Source organism: Halichoeres trimaculatus, unplaced genomic scaffold (genome assembly GCF_033239565.1).
Source record: "Halichoeres trimaculatus isolate MK-OKI-2021-1 unplaced genomic scaffold, fHalTri1.1 fHalTri1_scaffold_3, whole genome shotgun sequence".
In the NCBI taxonomy this organism is placed as follows: Eukaryota; Metazoa; Chordata; class Actinopteri; order Labriformes; family Labridae; genus Halichoeres; species Halichoeres trimaculatus.
This window is the reverse complement of record NW_027437181.1, coordinates 1308899-1336467: the sequence shown is the minus strand read 5'-3', so window position 1 is coordinate 1336467 and position 27569 is coordinate 1308899. Positions and strand designations below refer to the sequence as shown.

Genomic DNA, 27569 nt, shown 5'->3' with positions numbered 1-27569 from the left:
ACATATAATTTTTGATGATTAATTCTATCAAAAGCTTTGGATACGTTATTATTAATAATAATAATTATTATTATTTATTATTATTATCATTATCATTATCATTATTACTCCAGTACAGCACTTTGTTTTACTCTTGTATTTTGTTTGAAAAGTGCTATACAAAAAAAAGGTCTGATGGATTTACTTCATGGTTATATTTTTAGAGCTCCTGTAATAAATGTATCTGGGAAATGTACTGCAGTTTTAAGCAGATGGGTCTAATATGTGATGGCTGGAAAGGGAAGATGTACAGCTGCACTTGTCATGTTCATATCTGAACCAAGAACACTAAACAGGACGGGCTTATAGACTTTAGTGTATTTGTTTTCATTCTGGACAGCTGGCCAATCCCAGTTTAGACTGGGAGGAGACTAGCCCGCCTTCATGTTGGACACGCCTCTATGTTCAAGGAACACCGCTTCATACATACACTGTTGTTAGCGACGTAGCCTCTTCGGCCAAATTCATTTTTGACATTTCCATCCGCTACCACCCCTCAAAACTTCACTTTTTCTCACGGCGTGGAAACTACACGAGTAGCGGTCTGTGGGTCGAGCTTCGTTTCAGTGGAGTGACGAATCGTTGCTGGTGGCAGTCCTGCAAGGTAAGTTGAAGTACTGTTAGCTTGTTAGCCGAAGATACCCATTACTAATGGGGGTTGGTTGTTGTGCTATCTTAGCATTGAGGCTAGCTGCTGTATAACCTTGCCGGACACACCAAATAGGAATCTAACACTGCTTGGTTTGCTGAAAAGGGAAAATATTGTGATGTGTTTTCATTCTACAACAAAATAAAACGTTGTGTTTCAGCCGTGACTACGTTTGCTTGAAGCGCAGCTAAGTTAGTCGAGCTAACCGAAAAGCTAAAAAGCCAAACGGCTACCATGAATTAGCTGACATGCTGACGATGGGTAGACTGACTTGACAACATGCTTGAAGTTTTTCTTGCTGTATCTGAATTTGCTGTCTGAGTTGGTGAAACGGAAGCCGGCCGAGGACGCCTCATTGAAACATGAAATGTATTTCTGTCGGACTTCTCCGATAACTAAGCGTTAATGCGACGATAACGTTCTGGAGAGGCTACCGTTAGCTTGATAGCTGACTAGCCCTCTTCCTGACCTAACCAGCAAGGGAAGCTAACACAAACTGAAGGAGATATTTAATATAACTTCTTTGAAGCGATTAAAGAACAAATGTTTGAATCTGAATCAAGAGACTACATTATCCAGCTGCCAGCTGCTCTGAAACTTGGCTGTTTTCTTTTCGACATCAACTGCCAACAGCAAGGGTAACGTCACTTTAGCCGACACGTTTAGTCCATCTAAATTCTGTACGAAAGCAGAGTCCTGCACTGTTAGCGACCAGTATTGACCGTAGAGACACAAGTCAAGACTCACTGGTCCATTTTGTGTGATTGAAAAAGTTCGCCTGCTTGCTACATAACTTCGAGCTAAGACGACAGCCAGCGCCAACCACCAGACAAGCATTAGCTGTCTCCTCACCGAAAGCGAACTGACGCGGTCGAGAATTCGCCGCAGCTCGCTCTTAACTGCACGTTAGCAACGCGGACACGGTTCGCGGCGCCGCTTTGTTTCAGCCTTCCACCTTTTCTGCGTCACTGTCATTTATTTTAGGTCAACGCTGACATAGTGGTAGTTAAAACGCAGCCTGGGAATCTGTTTCGATTGACTAGACTGCTCAAACGAAGACAACAAGTCACCAGCGAGGCTGAGGCGAAATGGTGGCGTGCAGCGGTTCCGTATCTAGCTGTGTTTGGCAGAGAGGGGGAGGGGAGCAACCGAAAGAGAGGGCGAGAGAGAGAGCGCCTACTTGACTGTGAAGTGTTGACTGTCAGCGAAATGTCTGCTATTTTAGTAGCGTTAGTCGGCTAATTTGACCGTCTTTCACCGTCTGCCGTGTTTTGCTTCGCGATTGGCAAAGAATATTTGAAATCGGATATGCGACAGAAACGATTTCAGCGACTGAAGACGGTGCGCTCTGACGCCGTTTTCTCCTAAATGGGCAGGGAGCATAATGTCTGCTCCGCTCTGACTGACTGCAGTGACGTCTGCTTAGGGACCATCTACAAATTACTTTCCCCCACATTCGCGAAGGAAGTGTCTGCGCCTGCGTTGTCCACTGCCTTTTTATGAAGTCTGTAAAATATCTTAACCAGAACTTCATTTCACTAACAGGACCCCCGCGGATCCGTAAAAAGTCTTAAAGGACATTAAATTAATTTATCTAAAAACGGCCTTAGATGGCCTCAAGATGTTTTAAATTAAACTTTAAAAATCTTTAAAAAATTCAACATGTTCATTCACTGTAGCTGTAGCGTACTGTGACCTTTTTTCTGTTATATAAAGAAAAATCAATAAAAACACTTGAAAATAAAAATAAAAAATTCAACATGTTAGTATGATTGTAAGTAGTCCCAAATCTCAAAATAAATTCTACCATATATATATTTTTTAAGTAATTTACCAAGTGGCTCTCATGGTATTAACAATCATAATAGTGGAACTAGGGATGGGTACCTTTCACATTTAAAACGATCCGGTACTGATACCCGATATCTGGCAATCGGTCCCGGTACTCAACAGTACCACTTATCGGTACATTTTTGTGTTTATGTGGTAAAAAATATCAATTTGTTTAACAATAAAATATTTCATTTTTCAATTTAATATATTATTCTACAATATATAACCTTGTAATGCTGTGTTCATGCCCAGCATGGAAAATCTCCTACTCTTCCACTCCCTTACAGTCACAAAGATGCATTTAGGTACCTAAATGTGGTACCTTTTGGTTTTATGTGAATCGGTACCCGGTATTTTTGACAGAATTTGGTCGGTACCCATAAAAGTACCTAATTCGGTACCCATCCCTATGTGGAACCAACAAACATTGATGTGGTTGCAGATGGGACTCACAACACTATGTAATTGATTTAGTGTTTTTTCCATTTGTGTTTATTGTGACGTTGATCTTAAATCTAAATTCAAATGACATTAAAAAGTCTTAAAAAGTTTTGAATTTAACTTGGCTTAAACTTGAGGAACCCTGATTAAGTTGTCAGAACAGCATAACTGACTTACATCAGGTGAGCCGCTCCTTATGTTTCACCTTTTGAGCCTAAAAAAACAATAGCAACTGTCAGTTCCTCTACAACTCTCAAACAGATGAAGGAAATCCACATTTATTAAATTATTATTTATTAAAAATACTGGACCTGGCCTGAAAATGTACCCGGGCAGCCATAGAAAGACTTTGAAGGCCTCTCTCTATGTAGTGTTTGTTTGGTGCACTGGTTTTTAAACACAGATATTTTCATATCACCCTGCAGAAACTAGGTCATTATTTCTGTTTCTCTCTTATCAGCTGTGAGCGTGATACCTACAGCTCTTGTTACATATCTTAATATAAAACTTGTGTTGTAAAAAGTGACACTAACACTTCTTCCAAGTCTGTCGTCATTAGCTGTGTTTACACTTATGCCACATTTGCCTTGTTCTGACAAGTTATTGCATTTTCTACTCAAAGATCTTGTTAAATCCTGTCTCTGTGGCAATTTACCCATTAGTCAAGAGATATCCCTCTAGTTTTTCATTCAGCATCACACAACTTTTTTTTTAGTGTTTCCTTGCCCCTAACTGTTTTAAAACATGTTGTTGCTGGAATTTATTTTTCAGTCATTTATTGTAAAACAACATTTTTTTGTTAACAGTTTAGAGTGTTAGATATCTTAATACTAAATTTATAAAGTCTCTAATTCTGGAAACTTGGATGTTTCTTTGCATTCAGAACCTGTAACTTGTCAGATGGTCCCTAACCAGCTGCCACAGCCTTTCTCTGAACAATGACAGCAGAGCTTCAGGGCTGGTCTCAAAAAGGATCTAGTTTAGTGTCCCAATGGTGTTTAGCTGTGATGTAATTTATATTTCCTACATCAACTTTCCCCGATTATTATGATGACTTGTTTTGTGTTTTGAGCCCTGAACTTGGAGGCTGCCAGGCCGGGGAAAAGTCATCACTAGCCTTTTCTGGTTTAAGCTGTCTGTCTCTGTTTTTTGCTTTTATTGGGAAAAATTAAGAAACTTAACTTTACATACAGAGCCCATTTATGATACAAACATGTTCTTTGTTATAAGAGTGTATCTTCTCAAACTTTTGTCAAGTGTTGTTTGGAGCTTCTAGTAACAGTCTGGTCCTGAACAGTTGCCTTTTCGTTGTCTCTCATGACACTACAATCAAATAACATCTCTATGTTAAAAATTAAAAGTTGTGAAGAGATATAAAGAAGATGACAGAGAAAGTTTGTGAACATAATAATGCTGATGGATATTAGTATTGTGTAACAGATTTTCCTTCACTCAGATTTTAATCAGTTAGTTTAAAATAGTGATGAGTGAACACAAACACGTCCAAGGACTCTTTGTTTGTTTCCAACATCTGTGAAGTTGTCATAGTTATAAAACATGATCTGATGCCCAGAACAGAAATTATATTTGAAATTCCTCCACTTTCAAAATTACTTTTCTAAAACACGTTAATTTAGGGAGAAGATGACTTCTTGGAAATGTTGATGCTTAGAAAATTACCGTCTACCCTCAGTGTCCTTTTCTTGAGCCTGAAACAAGCAGACGGCACTTTCCTGGAGAGTGTTTGAAGTCATCATGGCGTCAAAGTTCACACTCATCCCACTGTTTGCTCTCCATCTGCTCTGTCCACTTCAGACCCTTTGAGTATGCGTATACAATGAAGAGGCGCGTGGAGGACCAGGAACCAATATTTGCGCCCCAGCAACAGCAGCCACGCCGCCCCCCAGGTCCAGGAGTAGCAGACAGCTTCCAGCACCGGGCCCTGGCCCAGGCCCCGACCGTGATAGAGACGGCTGCAGAAAACATGCAGCCATCCACTGGAATCCAGTATTCTCTCCCCCAAGGCTACCAGGTAGGACAGCATCAGTGGGACCTGCTCGAACAGCCGCTCCAAGCAGGAGGCAGGGCTCACATTTGTTGGGACTTAAGATCTGTCACAGAGCTGAGAAGTAGAGTCAGGTTTTCTTTGGTTTTGGCTTTGTTACAGTGAACAAGTCAGAGGCCTGTTTCCTCAAACTCCAAAAAATAAAAGACAAAGTTATAAGAATTCAGCAAATTTAGGATTTATGGACCATTTAGACCAGGGGTCTGCAACCTTTACTATTAAGAGCCATATTTCCCTTCATCCACCAAAGAAAAGTATTCTGGAGCAGCAAAAACAGCACAGCTTGTAAAGTTTTTAAGTTTTATTCTTTGTCTATTTTTACCTGTTAAAACAAAAAAAACCCAAAACAGAGTGTAGAGTGCATGTGTAGGCTACTTTCAGATTAATTTAACGTTAAAATATGCAGGTATTTTTAAGTCATTTCCTTATATGTGTAACATTAATAATATAGAAACTAGCCCACTTTAATATACAGAAGAATAAACAGCCAAAGTCCATTTCAGAGGATTTTCAAAATCGATTTCTTTTGTTTCCTCTTTATTTTGGTACTGTCCAGCAAATGCTTTGTGCTTGTCCTGGAAATGTCTTTCAGAGTTGCACATTTTTTGTTGTTTGCTAATTTTTCGCTACATATCAGATTCATATTTTAGTTGACAAGTTTGTAAAACTTTTTTTTTAAATTTGAGGATAAAAAAGCATCTCCTTAAACTCCTGTTTATCTGCTCCTAAAATCAACAGCAGCAGTTTGTGTCCCTGCAGTCGTTCACAATACTACTTGTAGTAGTTTAAGGTGTTAATAAGGCTGAAACAGTTCCTCAAATTTTTTGTAACCGAGTAACTCAGTTACAAAAAATGATCGAGGAATTTTCTTCAACACAAAAAATTGTGTAACTCCAAAAGATCAAAGAGTGGTAGTTTGCCTGGACTTCTTTTGATGTGGCTGAGGCTATATTTAGTGATTTTCAGACCCCTCTAGACCCTCTTTTCCACAAAAAAGTGACCAGCAACAAATCGAGCTACTCTTCTGGAAGAATATCTAAAAAAACAAACAAAGTTCATTTGTAGTTCTGGTTATTCCTTTTTTCCTTAACATCCACAACGGTTACATGCTAATTGGGTGATTAATTAGGTGAAAAAACAAAAACTTAATAGAGCTAACTGGGCAGTTGTCGCGTTTAGCTCACAGGTCAATGTAGCATAAAATATCAAGTAGTAATGAATCGATCATCATTTTAGTCTGAACACTGCAGAGACTCGAAATCTTTCAAGAATGTCTCATTCCTTGTTAAAATGTCTCGTATGCAGTCAGATTACATTGAATTTTAAATATATCACCCAAAATCACTTGTTTCTATACTTGTTTGGAACAGATTTTCGTTTGAAAAATAACTGCTCTTTGACTGAACAAAATGTGTTTTATCCGATTACTCGATGGAATTTTCAGTAGAATACTCAAATACTAAAATATTAAATAGCTGCAGCCCCAGGTGGTAATAGCCAGACGTATTCTTCCAGGACAGCATGGATTGAGACGCAGAACTCAACATTTTCAGGGTTCCCGCAGATCCTTGAAAAGTCTTAAAAGGCATTGAATTCATAATTCTAAAAATAAGGCCTTAATTGGCATTAAAATGTCTTAAATCCAATTTTCAAAAGTCTTAAAAATTTAACCACATTAATAAGATTTATGTTAGAATGAACTAAAAAAATATTTAGCAAAATGTATATATTTTTCAGAAAGAATTCACTGATTTATTGTCATGGCAACATCGTGCAATCACAAAAGCAGAACTAACAAATCAGTGATGTGGCTGCACCAGGATCTTTCAGAGCAGATGCATGTCGTGGTTTTAACTACGGTGCCTGGAGAGGGAAAAAAAGGTGAAAAATTGGCCAAAATTTTTTTTTTCCAAAAGTGGCTTAGGAAAATTGATTATGGCAGCAAAATTGGAAATTACATTTGAAATTAAATTTCAGAAAACATGAAAAAATTTCAAAAATGTTTCTGACTGTGGTCAAAAAAAAAAAAATAATGGGGGCAAAATAGGAACAAAGGTATAAAAACGGGCTTAAAAAGATAAAAATGGTCCAAAAGAGGGACAAAGTATATGAATAAAGGTCAAAAAAGGGATACAAATTGCAAAAACTGGGCAAAAAATGGTACGAAAGTGGAAAAGGATAATAAATAGGTGCAAAATAGGTATGAAATTGCAAAAAAAAGGGAAAAATTTGCAAAAAAATCCAAAAGTAGCTTAGCAAAAGTTTTTTGTGGCAAAATTGGGAATTAAATTTGATAGTAAATTTCAAAAAATATGTAAAAATTACAAAAATGTTTCTGACAGTGGCCAAAAAATGATAAATGGGGGGCAAAGTAGGCATAAAGCTGTAAAAATGGGGTTAAAAAGAAGACAAAAAGTGACGTTTTATTTAAAATAAACATTGGGTTAAAATGGCCTCTCACCCAGGTAAATCATGTGGTGTTTTTATTTTGGTGTTTTGTTTTTTTCAATTGTGGTTCGTTGTCAACTTGGTCTTAAATTTGATTTCAAACGGCCTCAAAAAAGTCTTAAATCATCTTAAATTTAACTTGGCTTGAGCTGTAGGAACCCAGATTTTGTTTCCCTGTTATCTGTTAGTTGTTGATGTTTTAAATCTTTTAATGTCTTTATGAAAAAGGTGCCAACCATGCCTCAGAGCACAAGCGGACATGGACACGGACATAACAACACCGCACCTCATGTTGGTCCCCACGCACACAGCCTGGCAGTGCAGCCACAGGGCCCTGCGGTGGTCCCAGGACACGTTCATCCACCCGCACCCATGACTTCTACACAGGGACAGCAGTTTCAGCGGCTGAAGGTGGAGTGACGTGGAGAAACGCTCAGACCTCAGGATTCATTCAGAAAGCATCATGGTCAGGGTTTTTCTGCTGGTATAAACTGTGTTTTTTCACCGTTCAGGTTGAAGATGCTCTGTCTTATCTGGATCAAGTGAAGCTGCAGTTTGGGAACCAGCCTCAAGTTTATAACGATTTCCTCGACATTATGAAAGAGTTCAAGTCCCAGAGGTGAGTTCCTGCTTCGTCACCGTCCTCTTTGACTTCATGTGTGGGTATATCTGCAGGTTTCTGATTCTCTTTGGTTGTTTTTGTTTGTTTCATTACAGCATCGACACTCCAGGAGTCATCAACCGCGTGTCCCAGCTCTTCAAAGGCCACCCAGACCTCATCATGGGTTTCAACACCTTCCTGCCACCTGGGTACAAGATCGAGGTTCAGACAAATGATCTGGTGAACGTGACCACGCCAGGTCAGATCCACTACATCACCCCTCATGGGATATCCGTTCACAACATCCCCGTGAGCGGAGCATCCAGCCAACCCACGAGCCACCACCAGCACCAGAGTCTGCCCCAGACCGGGACACACACCACCACCACTGCCACGCCACCAGTAGTCACTCAGCCCGCTCCCAGTAAAACCAGCAAGGTAGACTGGACTGACTGCACGTCATTTTCAGGGCGCCCGCCGTCATGGTTTTAACCTTCCTCTCTTCTCTGTCCGTCCCACCAGCCGGTTCAGTCCCCAGCTCACACACCCACCAGCCAGCCAAACCCATCCATCCCGTCGTACGCCTCGCCGCGCTCACCCTCTGTGCAGTCACACACCCCCGTGAGCAGCACGCCGTCCAGTGCACCGCCGCTCCAGAACAACCAGCCTGTGGAGTTCAACCACGCCATCAATTACGTCAACAAGATCAAGAACCGTTTCCAGGGCCAGCCCGACATCTACAAAGCCTTCCTGGAAATCCTGCACACGTATCAGGTCAGGGAATATTCCCAGGAGATTATTAACTTCCTAAATTTATGCATCGTAATCTCACCATCGCTTTGTTTTCAACGTTACAGAAGGAGCAGCGAAATGCTAAAGAGGCCGGAGGAAACTACACCCCGACTCTGACCGAGCAGGAGGTCTACACTCAGGTGGCCAGACTCTTCAAGAACCAGGAGGATCTCCTCTCAGAGTTCGGACAGTTTCTTCCTGATGCTAACAGCTCCATGGTGAGTCTGAGCCGTGCTTTTTGTGACGCAACGTGTGGAAATAGTGACACAGCAGAGGAGTTTGTGCATCAAATAAACAATGAGTTTCGTGTGTTTGTCATTAGTTTCTGTTTCTGTTTTATTCCTGCATGTGGTGCAGCTGTGTTTGTTTGCGCTGGAAAGCAAAATGTAATGACTTCATGAGTATTAAGTCAGTGTCAAACGCTTGAAACAAACGTGTCGGCTCTAATCAGATTTTCTTTTCCATTTTCAATCAAATCATTTCCTGCTGTGCATGTTTCTGAGTTTCTAACGGAGATGTGATCCTGTCTCAGCTCCTGGCCAAGGCCACACCAGACAGAGTGGACTCTGTGCGTAACGACCACGGCGGCACGGTGAAGAGACCCTTACTGAACAACAAGCAGAGGCTGAGCCAGAACGGCCTGCCAATCAGGAGACCCGGAGTGGGTCCCACACCACCTGTGAAGGTACACATCATCCTCCATCCTGTTTGTTCATACCTTTCTTAGATTTTCAGGATGTAAGAAGTCCCAGTCACATTTAAAGCTCCCATATCCTGCTCCTTTCCTGCAGTTTAATCTGAATCATTGATGTCTTCATGAAATGGTAGTAACATGTTTTGGTCCAAAAAGCCAATAAATCAAGCACAGCAGCATTGTTTCCAGGCTCTCATAGCCCCTCTGTTCAGAACGCTCTGATTTAGTGGGCGTGGCCTTCATATGTAAATGAGCCACCGCTGATACCGCCCCGCTCTTCCACGTCACTGAGAGCGGCGCCACGAGCTCCGAGTGCACAATATTTAGAAAACAGAGAAGCTCGTTTACCGTAACATTACAGGCTAAAACAACAGGCTAACTGCAGATAAAGTTAGCATCCTGAAGCTAACACAGAGACAGGGGGGACACTGAGGAAAAGCTCTTCCATCTGCTCCACAGCACACAGCATTTAAAATACTCACATTTCCAGGGTCCCAGGTTTGTTGGAGGATGGTTGGTAATGCGCCTGGATTCAGGACCAGTCTATTGGCTAGCCCTCTGTTGGACTGTCCAAAGTTGGAGAAGCAGTCGGCCGTGAAGTGACTAGCACACACATGCTCAGTTTTACTGAGTGTAGCTGGAACATTTCCTGATAAATGAACTCTAGACACTTAGTCTGTCTTCTTCTGAGATGGGAAGCTTGAGCATGGAGCTATGAGGCTGTTTACAGCCAAAAACAGAGCAGTGATGGCTCTTCAACTTTGGCATTCTGGGCGGGGGGGGTTCGGGGGTACCAATCAGGTCAGACTTGCTCCTGATTGGTCAAAAAAGGGAATCGCTGACGTCGGCAAACCCCGGAAATTCCAAACAGCTGGTTTTAGGTCAGGATTTTACATTAACAAGCTCTACTAAGAACAGGTTTGGTCATTAAATATCACATTTTGTGGGCTGGGAGGAAAGACAAAGACCCACAAATGTCACTAAAAGACTTAATAAAGTGATTTTTGCAGAATATGGGACCTTTAAAAACTACAAAAAACACAATTTCTCCCTGACCATCTCTTTCAGAAGAAACCCAAAATGATGGGTAAAGACCACGGCTTATCTGAGGCTAGCAAACACAGCACCAGCACTGAAACCATGTTCTTTGAGAAGGTCAGTCTGGTTCAGTATCAATGCTCATATTATCAGTTGGCTCAAGGGAAAGTTTTGTAAACTCATTTTTATTTTGTGTTTTTCTCCCCACAGGTGAAGAAAGCTCTGCGCAGTTCAGAGGCGTACGACAACTTCCTGCGCTGTCTTCACATTTTCAATCAGGAAGTTATCTCTCGCGCTGAGCTGGTCCAGTTAGTCATCCCGTTTCTCGGGTAAGATTAATCATTCATAGCTGGTCTGCACCCACACACACACACACACACACAGAGTCTCTGCTTTATTATTGGCTGTTTAAATGAACTATTGCTGATGGACAAGTCTTTATTTTTGCTGCATACTAACTCAAAAAAACACTTTGTGTATTCGACAGAAAATTCCCAGAACTCTTCACGTGGTTTAAAAACTTCCTGGGCTACCGGGAGTCTTGTCACGGGGAGTCGAGTCATGCCGAGAGTTTACCGAAGGAACGAGCCACCGAGGGCATCGCCATGGAGATCGACTACGCCTCCTGTAAGAGGCTGGGGTCCAGCTACAGAGCACTGCCCAAGAGCTACCAGCAGCCCAAGTGCACAGGAAGGACGCCGCTGTGCAGGGAGGTGAGTCGATGAAGGAAGTCTGCTGGTTAGACGCAGCTCTGTCACAGCTGACACAGCTGCAGTGATGCTGTCAAGGCTTTTTAACCAGGAACTCTCTGAAACTTTAACACATGAGACAAAGAGTTGATTGAATACCCAGCGTGACTGAACTGAGTCTGTTTCAGGTTTTGAACGACACGTGGGTGTCGTTCCCATCGTGGTCTGAGGATTCAACTTTTGTGAGCTCCAAGAAAACCCAGTATGAGGAGCACATTTACAGATGTGAGGACGAGCGTTTTGAGGTGAGGGATATTTTCTTTCCCCACTCCAGAGTCAAAACCCTAGCACCAACAGCCATGAGTAGGTCAAGTTTTCCAGTTGTTTCACTCTCACTGCTTTTGTCCTCTTTAGCTGGATGTGGTGCTGGAAGCTAACCTGGCCACGATACGAGCCCTGGAGACGGTTCAGCGCAGGATTTCTCGCATGTCAGCGGAGGAGCAGCTGCGCTTTAAGCTGGACAACACGATGGGCGGCTCCTCAGAGGTCATTCACCGCAAAGCTATCCAGAGGATATACGGAGACAAGGCCCACGACATCATTGACGGGCTCAAGAGGAACCCTGCTGTGTCTGTCCCCATAGTGCTGAAAAGGTAACGTCTGGGTCTCTAGATCAGGGGTCTGTAACCTTTACTGTCATAGGAGCCATTTTTCCTCAGCTCACCTGGATTAAAGTCATTCAGGAGCCACAAAATCTACTTTAACTTCAAAATAAAGAATATAGCGTGGGTACATTTCTATATATAGTTCAAATCTAGGGAGTAATTATTGAAACAAGAATATATTTTGGAATTAATGAAATTGTACATTTAATGTCTTGGTAGTTTTTTTATAAATTTGCAAAAAAAATAAATAAAATAAAAAAAGTAAAATTGCAAAAATTAAAATATTAGGAAATTTTGAAAAATTGTAAAAATTAAAAAAAAATGTAAAAATACAAAAAGGAATTTCAAGCTTTTTTTTAAATTTTTAAAATGCTTTAAGTTCTGAATTGCCAACAATTTTCAAAAATTGCACAAAATTGTTAAAAAAAAAGTCCTTTTATTTAAATTAATTTCTGTATAAAAATGGTGTACAATTACATTTGTCAATTTGTCAACATTTGCCATACACTTTTAATCAGATCTCATAAATGCCAAACCCACCCACCTGCCTACCCAGGTATCACTTTCAATGATGTGCAACTTACAACTGGTATAAAATCTTTTTACTGATGTATGCTTACAAAAAAGAAACAGTTATTACTTAAAAAAACAATAATTAAAATAATATTATTATTTTAAAAAAAGATAACACTGGGCAATGAATTATATTATATTTCCCAAACTACATGAATTTCCCTTCGGGAATGAATAAAGTATTTTTGTCTTATCTTATCTTATCTTATTTAACATCAAGTGCATTGCCTTGTAAAAAATAATAAAAAAAATATTTATATATTTTCTATATTATTACAAATTTGCAATTTTTTTAATAATGTCAAACAGTTTTGTTATTTAAGATTTTGAAAAAAAAATTTCATTAATTTGCAAAAATTTAATTTTTTTTGAAAGAATACTTGAATTTGATAACATATTGATAATATTGCTCAACTCATCAGCTTTTGTTGTTTGCCGTGTTGTCTCACATAATTCATTGTCAGTGAAATGAATTCATCCACACAGAATTAAAATCAGTATTTTCTTCCAGATTAGTCTTTTTGTAGATGTAGTTATCTTCCCAGGGCTGTAAAACTTGAGGTTAGCCACAGGTGCATGGAAAGTTGGTGGGCTGTTGATGTTGTAGGAGGTGAAGTAGAGCGGTGGCAGGCTTTATTGACAGATGGGATGAAGATTTAGTTCAACTAAATGTTAACACAGGATTTTATTTAGTGTCAGTATCTTTAATCATCAATACCCTCTGGAAGAAAATTAAAAAATCTGCTGAAATGCAAAAATTGAAAAAAAAATATTGCTTAAATTTCAAAAATTGGGTGAAAACAAAAAAAAATTGAAATTGTAAAAAAAATTAAATCGTAAAAAAATGTTTGTTTTTTTAAATTGAAATTTAAAATATTGCAAAAAGTTTTAAAAATTGATGAAATTGTAAAAACTTTGCAATAATTAAAAAGAAAAGAAAATTTAAATGTTGCTTAAATAAAAAAAAATCCTGAAAATTGGAAACAAATGAATTGTAATAAAAATGTGGTTTTTTTTAATTGAAATTTGAAATAATGCAAAGAAATTTTTTAAATTACTGGAATTGTAGAAAAAATTGAAAAAAGTGAAAAAAAAAAACATTTAAGATATTTGCAAAAATTAAAAACAAAAATGAAATTCCAGAAATATGCTAAAATTTTAACAATTTTTTAAGGAATGATTTCATTTAGTGTCAGTGTCTTTAATCATCAATACCCTCTGGAAGAAAAATAAAAAATATTTATTTTATATATATAAATAATATATTATTTTAAAGCTACAAGGAGCCACTGTAGAGGAGTCAAAGAGCTGCAGGTTGAAGACCCTTGATGTCCAGAGCTTTAAAGTTTTTAATAGCTCAGATTTATAAATGTAACTCTGAGTGATGTTCGTCTTTTGACTGTTTCAGGTTAAAAATGAAAGAAGAGGAGTGGAGAGAAGCTCAGAGAGGATTCAACAAAATCTGGCGGGAGCAGAACGAGAAGTATTACCTGAAATCACTCGACCACCAAGGCATCAACTTCAAGCAGAACGACACCAAAGTGCTGCGCTCGAAAACGCTACTCAACGAAATCGAGATGCTGTATGACGACGTAAGGAAACGACCATGAGAGCAGATATCTGACAGAATAAAACCCTCAACATCAGCACTAACGGTGTGTTTGTCTTTCAGCGCCAGGAGCGAGCCTCAGAGGAAACTTCCACGCCCCCGCCAAGCGGACCACACATGACCCTGACCTACGAGGACAGCCAGATCCTGGAGGATGCCGCCGCTCTGATAATTCACCACGTGAAGAGACAGGTGGGCATCCAGAAAGAAGACAAGTACAAAATCAAGCAGATCATCCACCACTTCATCCCTGACATGCTGTTCGCACGGCGAGGGGAGCTCTCTGACGTGGAGGAGGAGGAGGATGAGGAGGAGGAAGACTTGGAGATGGATCAAGATGCTCCTAAGAAGCACAACGGCCTGCCGGGGAGCAGCCCGTCAAAGTCCAAACTCCTCTTCAGCAACACGGCGGCTCAGAAGCTGCGCGGCACGGACGACGCCTACAACATGTTCTACGTGAACAACTACTGGTACATCTTCCTTCGCCTTCACCACATCCTGTGCTCGCGCCTGCTGAGGATCTACGAGCAGGCGGAGAAGCAGATCGAAGAGGACAGCCGCGAGAGGGACTGGGAGAGGGAGGTGCTGGGGCTGAAGAGGGAGAAAAATGAAAACCCAGCAATCCAGCTGAAGATGAAGGAGCCCAGTGAGCAAAGAGTTTCAGTTTGTTCATGTTAAATTATTATAGAGCGTTTATTTTGATCCTAAAGGTTTGACTTCCTGTTTCTCCTCCTGCAGTGGACGTGGACGTGGAGGATTATTACTCCGTGTTTCTGGAAATGGTTCGTAATCTCCTGGACGGGAACATGGAGCCGGCTCAGTACGAGGACTCCCTGAGGGAAATGTTTACCATCAACGCCTACATCGCCTTCACCATGGACAAACTCATCCAGAGCATCGTCCGGCAGGTCAGCACATTCAGCTTAATGTCACTCACCTCAACCACAGCGCACACAAACTCTACGCCTCTCTAGATCAAGTTAAATTCAGATTCAAAGCTCGGTTTACTTTCCAAAAGATTTATTTCTGCAGAGTGTGTAGAGAAATGCACGCTAAGAGGACGAATCAGAACCATTTCTGATACAGGCCAGCTTCAGTTTGACCTTTGACCCTCCTCACAGCTCACTGATAGAAAGCTAAACTGTTGATCTAACTCAGGGGTCTGCAACCTTTACTTTCATAAGAGCCATTTCACCTTCGCTCATCTGGATTAAAGCCATTCACGAAATTAATCATCACAACAAAGCCAAAAAAATTGTATAAAATTCTGTAGTGTAAAATTACCTTAATGAGAAGTTGCTTGTGTTCATAAAGTTTTAAAAGTGATGTCATTTTTTTAATCTTAATAAATTTTGAAATATAAATGAATCATACAAATTTCATAAATTTTTGAAAATTTATTCAGCTGCAAAATTTTTCAGAAAACTTAAAATTTCAAAATTTGTAAAAATAAAATATATATTTTTAAAAATGCTCAAAATCTTTTTGCAAAATTCCCTCCAAAATTTAACTAAAAAATTTGGCAATTTTTTTCTATTTGGAAAAAAAAATTCAAACAATAAGTAACTTAAATGATCTGCAAAAATTCGAAGAAAATAAAAAAAAAACGAAATTTGCAAAAATAAAAAAAAGTATATTCTGGATTTTTTTTCTTAATTAAAAAAAAAAAGAAAATGAAATTTAAAATATTTGCAAAAATTTGTGAAAGATAATTCAAAAAAGGATTAAAAATGTTAAAAAAAAATTGTAAAATTCCCTCCCAAAAATTTGGCATTTTTTTCTATTTTGAAAAAAAAAAGGTAATTTAAAGAAATTTTCAAACAAAAAAGTAACTTAAATGATCTGCAAAAATTCGAAAAAAAAAAAAAGAAATTTGCAAAAATTTAAAAAAGTAAAATCTGGATTTTTTTTCTTAATCAAAAAATGAAAAAAAAAAGAAATTTGAAAATTTGCAAAATTTGTAACAAAATTTTTTTTTAAAGGTTTATTGCAAGAGGTTTGAAAAAAATTTAAAAAAATCTCTATTTTAACAATTATTTTTAAAGCTAGAAGGAGCCACAGCCAAGGAGTCAAAGAGCCCCATGAGGCTCCAGAGCCACAGGTTGCAGACCGTTGATCTAACTGATTCTCTTCACAGCTCCAGCACCTCGTCACCGATGACGTCTGTTCACGTGTAACCGACATGTACCTGAGTGAAATTGCCAACAAAGCCACAGGAGGGACGCTGTCCACGCAGACGTCCAGAGCCACCGCTGAAGGAGCCTACCAGCGCAAAGCAGAGCAGCTGATGTCTGACGAGAACTGCTTCAAGGTTCGTTAACCCTGAAATGGTCCGTTAGTGTATCAGCTGAGTCTACGGGGCTGTGCTCGTCTAACCAGCTCTGCTTCTCTGTGTGTGTGTGTGTAGCTGATGTTCATAAAGAGCCGGGGATCTGTGAGTCTGGCCATGGAGCTCCTGGACACAGAGGAGGATAACTCAGATGAACCAGCGGAGGCAGAGGTGAGACTTCAGCCACAGGTTGATGATTCTTTGGTTTCATAATGTCACGTTTTTCTTAGAGTCTGTTTCCTAAAACCTGTCACAACCAGGTACAAGGAGAAAAGAATCTGTCATTTTTTTGTCATTCATTCTATTTTTTTATTTTGCTGAAATGCTGCACAATACGTATTTTCCAAGCATAGCAGTATGTAGATATTCTGCTTATTTCATATTTATTTCATATTTTATATTTTTCTCTGGTTTAAACATTATTGTTACAATGAGTAAACCTGTGACCCTGGCTCTAAAAAGCTGTGTAAAACATGCACCACATTAGAGCACTGCTATTACCTGGTGGGCTAGGTTGCTGCTGCATGACCAGAGTCTTCATCAGACAAAATTAAACAGGGGGCATTAAGAAAACTGCAAGGGGCTCAAATTCTTGTTTGTTACTGGATTCGTTTTATATGTGCATATGTTTTCCATTTTAATCTCTGTCTTTTCTTACGCTTTAGCCCACCAACAGTAGAGTGAACATCACCATTCAACAATTAAAGAACCATGAAACCTAAACCAGGGTTCCTGCGGATCCTTGAAAAGTCTTAAGAGGCATTGAATTCATAACTCCAAAAATAAGGCCTTAATTGGCATTAAAACGTCTTAAATCCAATTTTCAAAAGTCTTAAAAATTTAACCACATTAATAAGATTTATGTTAGAATGAACTAAAAAAATATTTAGCAAAATGTATATATTTTTCAAAAAGAATTCACTGATTTATTGTCATGGCAACATCGTGCAACCACAAAAGCAGAACTAACAAATCAGTGATGTGGCTGCACCAGGATCTTTCAGAGCAGACGCATGTCTTAGTTTTAACTACAGTGCCTGGAGAGGGAAAAAAAGGTAAAATCTGGCAAAAAAAAATCCAAAAGTGGCTTAGGAAAATTGATTATGGCAACAAAATTGGAAAGTAAGTTGAAAATTTATTGTAAAAAAAACATGTAAAAATTCCAAAAATGTTTCTGACAGTGGTCAAAAAAAAAAAAAATGGTGGCAAATTTGGAATAAAGTTATAAAAACGGGCTTGAAAAGATAAATATGGTCCAGAAGTGGGACGAAGTGTATGAATACAGGTCAAAAAAGGGATTAAATTGCAAAAACTGGGCAAAAATGGAAAAAGGATAATAAAAAAGTGCAAAATAGGTATGAAATTGCAGAAAGAAAAAAATTGGGGAAAATGTGCAAAAAAATCCAAAAGTAGCTTAGGAAAATTGATTATGGCAGCAAAATTGGAAAGTAAGTTGAAAATTTATTGTAAAAAAAACATGTAAAAATTACAAAAATGTTTCTGACAGTGGCCAAAAAACGATGAATCAAAATAGGCATAAAGCTGTAAAAATGGGGTTAAAAAGAAGACAAAAAGTGATGTTTAATTTAAAATAAACATTGGGTCAAAATGGCCTCTCACCCAGGTAAATCATGTGTTTTTAATTTTTATGTTTTGTTTGTTTCAATTGTGGTTCGTTGGTGACTTGGTCCTAAATTTGATTTCAAATGACCTTGAAAAAGTCTTAAATAGTCTTAAATTTAACTTGGCTTGAGCTGTAGGAACCCTGTAAACAGTACTTTTATTATTTTATTTAACCTTTACTTCACCAGGATGGTCCCACAGACATTTAAAACCTGTTTTTCAAGGCCACGACAGGCAGTGGCAGAAACACCAAGTAGAAGATCATGAATTGAAACCATGTTCTGTAGTGAACTAAAGATAGAGGTACCTTTAAAACAGCTGGAGGAGGCGAGTGTTGCTGCTAAACCAGATGTTGGCGACTTTTGCTCGCAGGTGGCTCTTGGCCAGCCACAGGAGAAAGCGTTTGCACTGCTTCGGCTTCAACAAACGTGTTTCCTCCCCCTTCAGTTGGTGTAGCTGAATAAGCACCTGCAGCACCTTTTAGCCATTTTCTAATATTCGTCTCTTCTCAGTTTGCAGCCTTTCACCAGTTTCTCGCTGAAATTTAAACCAAAAATTGTTAGCACTTATTTTTACTAACACAACGTAATGACACCAGATCAAATTAAACCATGGAAATCAAACCAAATCAGTGGGTCAGGGGTCATGCCCAGACCAATCAGCCCCCCAAGCTGGATGTCAGACGATCAACATGTTATTGTCTCCTTTATTTTATTTCATTTATAACGAAACGTTTGTCCCAGGGCTTTCCCTTGTGGAGTGATGGGGTGGGGGGACAGTAGCTCAAAACTGATCAGATTTCTTGTTTCCTCCATGAAATCACTGTGTGCTGTGAATTAGTTTTGCATTTTTTGTGCAGCTCTCCACCTCTGAGTCACAGTTGTATAATATTTCCTAACATCGTTTCCTCCTCTGCCTCCTTCTTCACAGAGGTGGTCGGACTACGTGGGCAGATACCTGAACTCAGACTCTGCGTCCCCTGAGCTCCGCGAGCACCTGGCCCAGAAGCCCGTGTTCCTGCCCAGGTGAGGCCTCAGCCATGTCTCCCTCTTATCTGAACGCTCTCAGCTTCTGTCCCGAGGCTCTAGCCGGCCGAGCAGCCACTCCACTGTCGCAAAGCCAAACCAGCTGCCAAAACGCGAGACAAACGGTGGCATTTTGCACAAACCAGACCCAGAAAGCCGTCTCTGATCACAACCCGACGGCTTTAGAGTGCTCTCCTTTTTTTAGAAACAGGCCGAGGTCTGAGGAGGTGAATCTGAGTCTCCGAGCCTGAACGCTCCAGAGTCTCAGCGGCTGTGATCCGTAGTTTCTGCACTTTACACGGCCACCTTTTAAAAAAGATAACGGAAGTTATTTATTTAATGGTTTCGTTCCTTTTTAACGGGGATTTATTTATTCTAGTGAGGTTTTTTAAATGGTTTCAGCTCCACGATGGGTTTGGGTTTTGGCGGCTGCGAGGGATCGTTTGGCTTCATTGTGTAACATAAGGGCAAACAGACGGGTTTCACTTTGTTTTGGTTTATTTCCTGATTTCTACGTCGCCGTGGTGTCGCACCTGAAAGACTTTATGGCAGCAGGACGGTGGAGTCATGGTTTCCTTTCTACCTGATGATGCCCTTTGTTTGTGACTCCTGTATGTGACTTAATCACTGTTTGCAAATGTAAATGTTCAAATGTCCATTTTGTTGACGTCTGTTACTCAGTGTTATGTTTGTTTTCAGTGGAAACAGTGCACTCCTGCTGAGTTTTTTTTCACTGGTTTGACAGAAAGTCGTGCTCACAAGTTTTTAAAAACTCTGGTCAAGCACAGAATCTGCTCCACTTGTACAGAGAAGTAGGCTTTGTAAATAAACTGATGATGATGTCTAAAGTGTGTTTTCATGTGGCTGTATTCTTTCCGGACATTTCCCAGCTGTGCATGGAGACGTGGATGTGTCGGCTTGTTGTGAAGCTCCAGCTGAGTGTTGCACATTAGGCCGTCTGTCATTGCTTTCTGGTGCTTTCCTCGTGTTTCTTTGATATCAGGGCATCATTCGTTCATCCCATATCCGATTAAGGATCCAAAATCAGAAAACGGATAATGACTCGTGATTCAATTTCTAGTTTTCAAATCAAAAATCAGAAAACAAATAACGGTCTATTTTTCACTGTTTTGATTTTGTTTTGAAATTAAAATTAGAATATGAGAGAATGGAATTATCATGGGATTTTTAATCTGTGTATGGTTCGTTCTTTCGTTATTCTGATTCAAAACAACGATAAAAAAAAAAAAACGGACTTGTTTTTTATCATTATTATAATTATTATATATTTTATTTAATTTGTTTATATTTTATTTTTTAACTGTAATTGTTTCACTTAACTCTTCTAATTCTTATAACAATATTTTATCATTAATTTATTTTCTAGTTATTATTGTTATTACTATAACTTTGTATGTGTATGTATGTGTGTATAGCTTATTATTTTCTTTTCCTTTTCTCTAAATATTTAAATATTTTATTATTTTATTGAAGTATTTTCTGTTGTGTTTTTTTTTTTTTTTTTTTTAATATTTTGAAAAAAACTTTATGCAGATATGGCCTTTTTTTGGGGGGGAGGGTTATCTGCGTAAATGTCTACGATTATTTATGTTTGTAAATACGCATACCTTTATTCTTCATAATGTTATGATTTTCCAATGCAAAACTGCACACATTCATTGTAAGGAATGGTAAATATAGTAGTTATAAATAAAAATATGTTTTTTTGTTTTTCTGTTTTAAAACCAAAACGGAAAAACGGAACAACGGAAAAACGTGGTTTTTCTGTCCTGGTTTTAAAAATGAAACAAAAATAATATTAAAAGATTGTGTCAAAATTGTTGGTGTAATATTTTGATATTAAATGTGAACATCTCTATATAAAAATTAGACAAATAACCTACATTGAAGGTTTATACAGACATGTTCCTGAGCTTTTTTTTATATAAGTAACAGATCGCTCACGATCTTTTATTATTTTTTGTTTTTTCATTTTTAAAACCAGGACAGAAAAAACATGTTTTTCTGTAATTCCGTTTTTCCGTTTTGGTTTTAAAATAGAAAAACAAAAAAACAAGTTCGTTTTTTTTTTTCAACATTCTTTTTTTTTCTGTTGAATTTTTGGCACAAAGTTACCAGAAATTTACCATTCCTTACAATGAATGTGTGCATTTTTGCATTGGAAAATCATAACATTATGAAGAATAAAGGTATGCGTATTTACAAACATATATAATCGTAGACATATACGCATATAACCCCCCCCCCCCCAAAAAAAAGCCATATCTGCATAAGGTTTTTCAAAATATATATAAAAAAAGAAATATGAATAGTTATAAATTTAAAAAAAAAATGACAGAAAATAATTCAATAAATAATAAAATATTTGAAATATTTAGAGAAAAGGAAAAGAAAATAATAAGCTATAGACACATACATACACATTCAAAGTAATAATAAAAATAATAACTAGAAAATTAATTAATAATAAAATACCGTTATAAGAATTAGAAGAGTTAAGTGAAATGATTACAGTTAAAAAATTAAAAATAAATAAATTAAATAAATTAAATAAAATATATAATAATAATAAAAAAACAGTCTGTTTTTTGTTTTTTTGTTTTTTTAAACAGAATACCGAAACACAGATTAAAAATCCCATTATAATTCCATTCTCTCATATTCTAATTTTAATTTCAAAACAAAATCAAAACAGCGAAAAATAGACCGTTATTTGTTTTCTGATTTTTGATGTGAAAACGAAAAATTGAATAACAAGTCGTTATCCGTTTTCTGATTTTGGATTCTCAAACGGATATGAAATGAACGGATGATACCCTGATTCTTTGAGATGGCTGTCCATGACCATGAACATTTCCAAAGGGTTTTCCAAGACACAAACAAACCTCTGAGTTCCTCTGATCCAACCCACTGCATAAATCTGTTTCCTGACTGATTTATCAGTGGGCTCACCCGCATCTCGTCCTCCTTTTTTCATCAAATCTATGAGAGATCAGCAGCACAAAGGGCAAAACATCCTCCTTCAAAAAAAAAAAAAAAAAAACAACCTCTGCCTGTCAGAAACAAAATCCTGCAGTTTCTTTTTTCGAGTTGTGTTGGGTCTTCATCTCATGATCATGACACTCTGTACATCGTTGGTGGGAGTATGTGCACGTCACAGATCCTCAGCTCATTTCTCTGATTGGTTTCCGATCAGGCAGCAACTTTCTAGTGTTTGTTTCTCACAGTCTGACTTGAATTGGCCTCCCTGTCTTTAAAGTGGAGCCCTGAATGCTAAAATATGCTTCATGGTCTCAGTCCCCGCTCACCTGAACCCTCCGTGGTAAGTACACATTTCAAACTTTATTCAGGTGGGGTGAATCATTGCATTTTCTTATTACCTGCACAAATCCGGCTCGGATGTCAATGAGGGTGATGTGATATTGAACTTTGTGGACGTGCACTGTACGGAGAAATTACGACTGCTGCCTCTGCTGCTCTTATAGATCCACTTTCCCCCACGAATGACTCCCTTTCTAATTCTGTTACTCGGTGAGTTGCAATGCATGGGTTTCCAAACAGTTTAAAGGGACAGTCCTCTCAAATTTTTATGAACTCTTTCAAAATTTGCTTGACGTCTCACGTGCCTAGCTGTAAAATCTCTGCACATTTTGTCTGATGTAAAATGTAGGGATAATAAAACAGATGTTTGAAATTTGTGCGAACTTTCCCTGTAAACGTGATGCACCTCTTTGACGTGTGGAGTAATCACATGATTTCCTCGGCGACGCTCGGTTTTGTTAACGGCTGCTGTTCTGGTTTGGCTTTCAGAAACCTGAGGCGGATCAGGAAGTGCCAGAGAGGGTGGGAGCAGCTTCAGCAGGACCGGCTGAACAAAGGCGCCTCCTCGGACAAGTCGCAGGACGGCAGCAGTGAGCTGGAGATGGAGTGCATGTTCAAACTCAACTCCTACAAGATGGTGTACGTCTGCAAGTCAGAGGACTACATGTACAGACACACGGCGCTCACACGGGCCCATCAGGTAAGCTCGGAAAACAAAATCTGAATACAAAACTGTGGTTTTACTTCAGGGACCAGATCTGCTGATCACATGTCTAAAAAGTTTACAAGGTTCATTCACCCAACAGCAAATCACATTTACTTTAAAACGGATGATTATATCCTGATGAGGGAGGAAAGCCATGGCCCTGATCCATAAAACTACATATCCCAGCATGCTTTGGCTCTTTTGGTTATTTGCTGAAATAAAGAAATATACATTTTCAGACACACAAAAATACAAAATCACCACCAAACCAGGGCAACCGTACCCCCCGGCTGCGACACATTGAATAAACAGAAGATCTAAAGTCTCCAAACCTGAAATAAAAAGTCCAAAAGTCTCCAAACCCAGCCGTAGAAATAATCCACTAATGAAATGAGTCCTGTGGCAGCTCCATGAAAGAAAAATCTAGAAGAAAGGGAGAAAGTAGAGCGACAAAGGGAATCACACCTGCCGCCGCTGCCACACGGCCAGGATACTCAGAGGTAGAATAGAATAGAATTGAACTTTTTTGACATCGTAACAAGTACAACAAATTTGGAGTTACAGCAGCAATCAAGAAAACAAAAGTAAGGAAGTGTATAGAAAGTGCAAAAAGCTCCATAAGAAAACAGATGCTGACAGCTTGTCCATCATTGTCCAGTCAGCCAGCCTCCACCTCCACAGGGTCCAGGACTGAGCTTCTTCAGCAGTCTGTTCAGTCTCTGTCTCCTGGATCCTGTCTGCTCACAGCAGGTGAAGCTCTTCACATGTGGCCTTGGTGTCTGCTGTTAGCTCTGTTAGCCATGTCTGTGAATAGCATGATGCTACTCTGCCCTCTGGTATTCCCTCTGTTGCTGGGTTAGCACAGCTAGCTCGTCCATCTTATTGGAGATAGATCTTACGTTCCCAATAACGATGGATAGAAGGACAGGTCCACGTCGTCACTTCTTAGCTCACACCTGAGAACCAGCACGTCGTCCTCACCTCCTTCTCCTCACCTTGTGGGGAAACATCTGGCCTAGCACCAGTTAGCATTGACATGCTACAGTCTGCTAACAGCTGATTTCACATGTAAACAATGCAGCCATGGTTACATGTAGGATCTCCAGACAAACACAGGAGAAAAAGTAGTAAAAATATCACTGAAGACACAAAAATTTTGGTGTACATGACCAGGCTAATGTGACAAACTCAGTTTGTACCGTAGTTTAGTAGCTGTCTGTATGTATTTTTTGCAAGTTGGCCTTAAATAACTGTTACTTGTTGTGGTAATGGGATGTCAGTTAACCTGCCTTTAGTTACATTTATTCTTTCAAGCTTTATTCCCTCTCAGTTTACCTCATTTATGTTAAAATGAAAACTAAAATCATCAAAGATCGGTTGCTAACAGCAGCTTTAAGTCGTGGTAAGGTCTTAAGACTTTTTGAAAGGTTTTTAAAAAAGTCTTAAAAAGGGGTGGAATTTAACCTCAGGATTTCAGATTATACCCTGCAGAATGTTTTAGTTCCTGGTAAAAAGAATTGGAACAGGAACTAAAGGGTTTCACATCCACCGGGAGCTGACAGAGACACATTCACACCATCAGACTCAGAGACGATCATTGGTTAGGAGGGAAATAAAAACACTGTGGGGGCTCCACCAATCAGAAACCCCCTTTAGTTCCTGGACACCTGGAAAGCACAGTCCCAGGCAGGGCCGTTTCAAGAGATAGATCAGTTACCCAGAACCAGATTTTGACCCTAGTTCCTGTGGTTGGAGAGCAGATTGTTCCTGTGGTTGGAGAGCAAATAGTTCCTGTGGTTGGAGAGCAGATAGTTCCTGTGGTTGAAGAGCAGATAGTTCCTGTGGTTGAAGAGCAGATAGTTCCTGTGGTTGGAGAGCAGATAGTTCCTGTGGTTGGAGAGCAAATAGTTCCTGTGGTTGAAGAGCAGATAGTTCCTGTGGTTGGAGAGCAGATAGTTCCTGTGGTTGAAGAGCAGATAGTTCCTGTGGTTGGAGAGCAGGTAGTTCCTGTGGTTGGAGAGCAGGTAGTTCCTGTGGTTGAAGAGCAGATAGTTCCTGTGGTTGAAGAGCAGATAGTTCCTGTGGTTGAAGAGCAGATAGTTCCTGTGGTTGAAGAGCAGATAGTTCCTGTGGTTGAAGAGCAGATAGTTCCTGTGGTTGGAGAGCAGATAGTTCCTGTGGTTGAAGAGCAGATAGTTCCTGTGGTTGAAGAGCAGATAGAGCAGATTGTTCCTGTGGTTGAAGAGCAGATAGAGCAGATAGTTCCTGTGGTTGGAGAGCAGATAGTTCCTGTGGTTGAAGAGCTCCTTGTGCTCTAAACTTTTAGCTAGCAGCTCTGAAAGCTCCTAAAACTCTCTGTCTCCTTCAGTCTCACCAGAGGGTCAACACACGCCTGCACCGACGCTTCCAGGCCCGGCTGGACTCCTGGGCCAAGGAGCATGTGACCAGCGACATGGCCGCCGAAAACCACAAGTGGCTGATGGGAGAGAAACAGGAAGGTCTGCTGCCGTGCACCACCACCTGCAACCCCGAGGTCCTCCATTATCTCAACATCAACAAGTACCGGGTGAAGTACAGGCCGCTGTAGTCCGTCTCAGCCTCAGATAACCCGGGACTCTTTACACCACCACAACAACACCACGTGCAGACTCTCCGACCTGCTGTTACCACGTTCTGCTGCCAACTTCTGTTTTTTACCGTTTTAGATCAGATTCAGGAAATTTGTCCAAACTTTCAGGCTCACCAGATGTTCAAGAAGCACTCCTTACTTCCTCATCTTTAGACATTTAACAACAAAAACATTTCATACCTAAAATCTTTACAGTGAAATCTTTTCTTTTATTTGTCAGGAAACACAAACAAACCTCATTTTCGTCTCTTCCAGGAACGAGCGGTCGATCGTTCGGCTTCCAGCTGTAAACTCCTGTAGTCTGTGAATGTTTCCCTCTCGGTGGTGACGGTGCAGTGACGCGCTGTGTAATATAAATAATTTAAAAACCGCCCATTCACTCTGTGTAAATATGTTGTTTATATCTAGATTTTTTAATCAGATGTCATGGATGTGTAGCGTTAACGAACGTAGTATTGATCTGAAGCTGGAGTCTGCAGAGAAGTTTAAGAAGTCGTTTTAACATTTTTTTACCAAAGGATGTTGACGTGAGACCTGCTTTTCTTTCCCATAACTCCACGGTGTCTGTGTTTCCACCTTCCCTGAGCGTTTCCCCGTCAGTTTCACTCGTGATGACTGAATGTAGCTGAGCAGCGACTTCGTTTCTGTTTATCAGAGCACTGCCGTCTCCACACAACAACCGACTGACCCAAACGGTCTGAGCGCTCACTCAGCGTCTCCTCAAATATCTGTACAGAAGCTGTGTTATTTTCACGCCCAGTGTTGACGACAAACACTGAGTATAGTCTCTACGTGAATGTCAGACGTGAGACTCGTGTACAGTTTAAGGAAAAACTAAACCAGAAGAAAGCAATAATTCCTCCTGTTGTCGTCCAGAAAAGCTCTCAGTTTGTATTTCTCGCTGAAATGAAAGTGTGAATGTCGTTTCCCTTTCACAGAGGGAGGTAGAGGAAGTGTTTTTATGCCTTTTCCTTCTGCGGTTTGTTCACGTTCAGTGTTTCACCGAGGAGAAAACTTCAGTTTCCTCGTATCTGAAAAACAGATCCTTTGAAATTTCACAGATCTTAACGTGCAGGAAAAGGTAGACAACAAAAATCCAGGTAAGATAAAAAAAAAACAGGTTTTCATCCTTCCAGTAACGATCCTGAACATAACCAGCTTCAGACAATCTGAGTCAGTTTATAACCGGGGCTTTTATTTTTATATTTCCTGTGTTTGATACGGATCCACACGGGAAGTCCTGCACAGCTGATTGTATATAAGACATTGTTTGTACTTTGTTTAATTTGTCTCTTCTCTTGACTTTTATGATGTTGTATATGAGTGTTAGTACGGTGTTTGGCATTAAATCCTTTAAATAGATGAAAACTCAGTCCAACATTTCCTTTGTCTTTTCTCTCGTCGTGTTTTTCCTCAGCTCACCTGGATTAAAGTCGTTCAGGAGCCACAAAATCTACTTTATCTTCACAGTAAAAACTACTATAAAGTGTATTAAATTCTATACATAGCTTAAATGTACTGAAAAGTTATCTAAATGAGAAATTTTTTGAATTTATGAAAATGTACATGTGTTGTCTGGGTTTTTTATTAGAAATAAATTTGCAAAAAGTTTTTAAAAAATGGCTGAAATTAAAAAAAAAGCTTAAAATTGAAAAAAAAAAAGAAATTGTGATAAAAATGTTTTCTTTAATTGAAATTTAAACTATTGCAAAAAATTTTGAAATTGCTGAAATTGTAAAAATTTGCAAAAATGTTTAAAAAAATCAAATATTGCTAAAA

General features: G+C 39.2%; 1 protein-coding gene across 2 annotated transcripts; it reads left to right on the top strand.

The window, feature by feature from the left end:
• The first annotated feature begins 432 nt into the window (after window positions 1–432).
• LOC141787541 (paired amphipathic helix protein Sin3a-like) lies at window positions 433–27148 on the top strand. Of its 2 annotated transcripts, none has more exons than XM_074666023.1 (21): window positions 433–643; window positions 4778–4994; window positions 7704–7886; window positions 7988–8094; window positions 8193–8514; window positions 8599–8850; window positions 8934–9086; window positions 9401–9553; window positions 10634–10717; window positions 10811–10929; window positions 11088–11313; window positions 11478–11594; window positions 11704–11942; window positions 13936–14119; window positions 14200–14782; window positions 14875–15044; window positions 16274–16447; window positions 16544–16636; window positions 19019–19113; window positions 22945–23155; window positions 25530–27148. In XM_074666023.1, the coding sequence occupies exons 2-21, from the start codon at window positions 4800–4802 to the stop codon at window positions 25746–25748; spliced, it is 3879 nt and encodes a 1292-aa protein (XP_074522124.1). In that variant the 5' UTR covers window positions 433–643; window positions 4778–4799; the 3' UTR covers window positions 25749–27148. The 2 variants fall into 2 exon arrangements, with proteins under 2 accessions (XP_074522124.1, XP_074522123.1); XM_074666022.1 differs by having other exon boundaries at window positions 10631–10717.
• The last annotated feature ends 421 nt before the right edge of the window (window positions 27149–27569 follow it).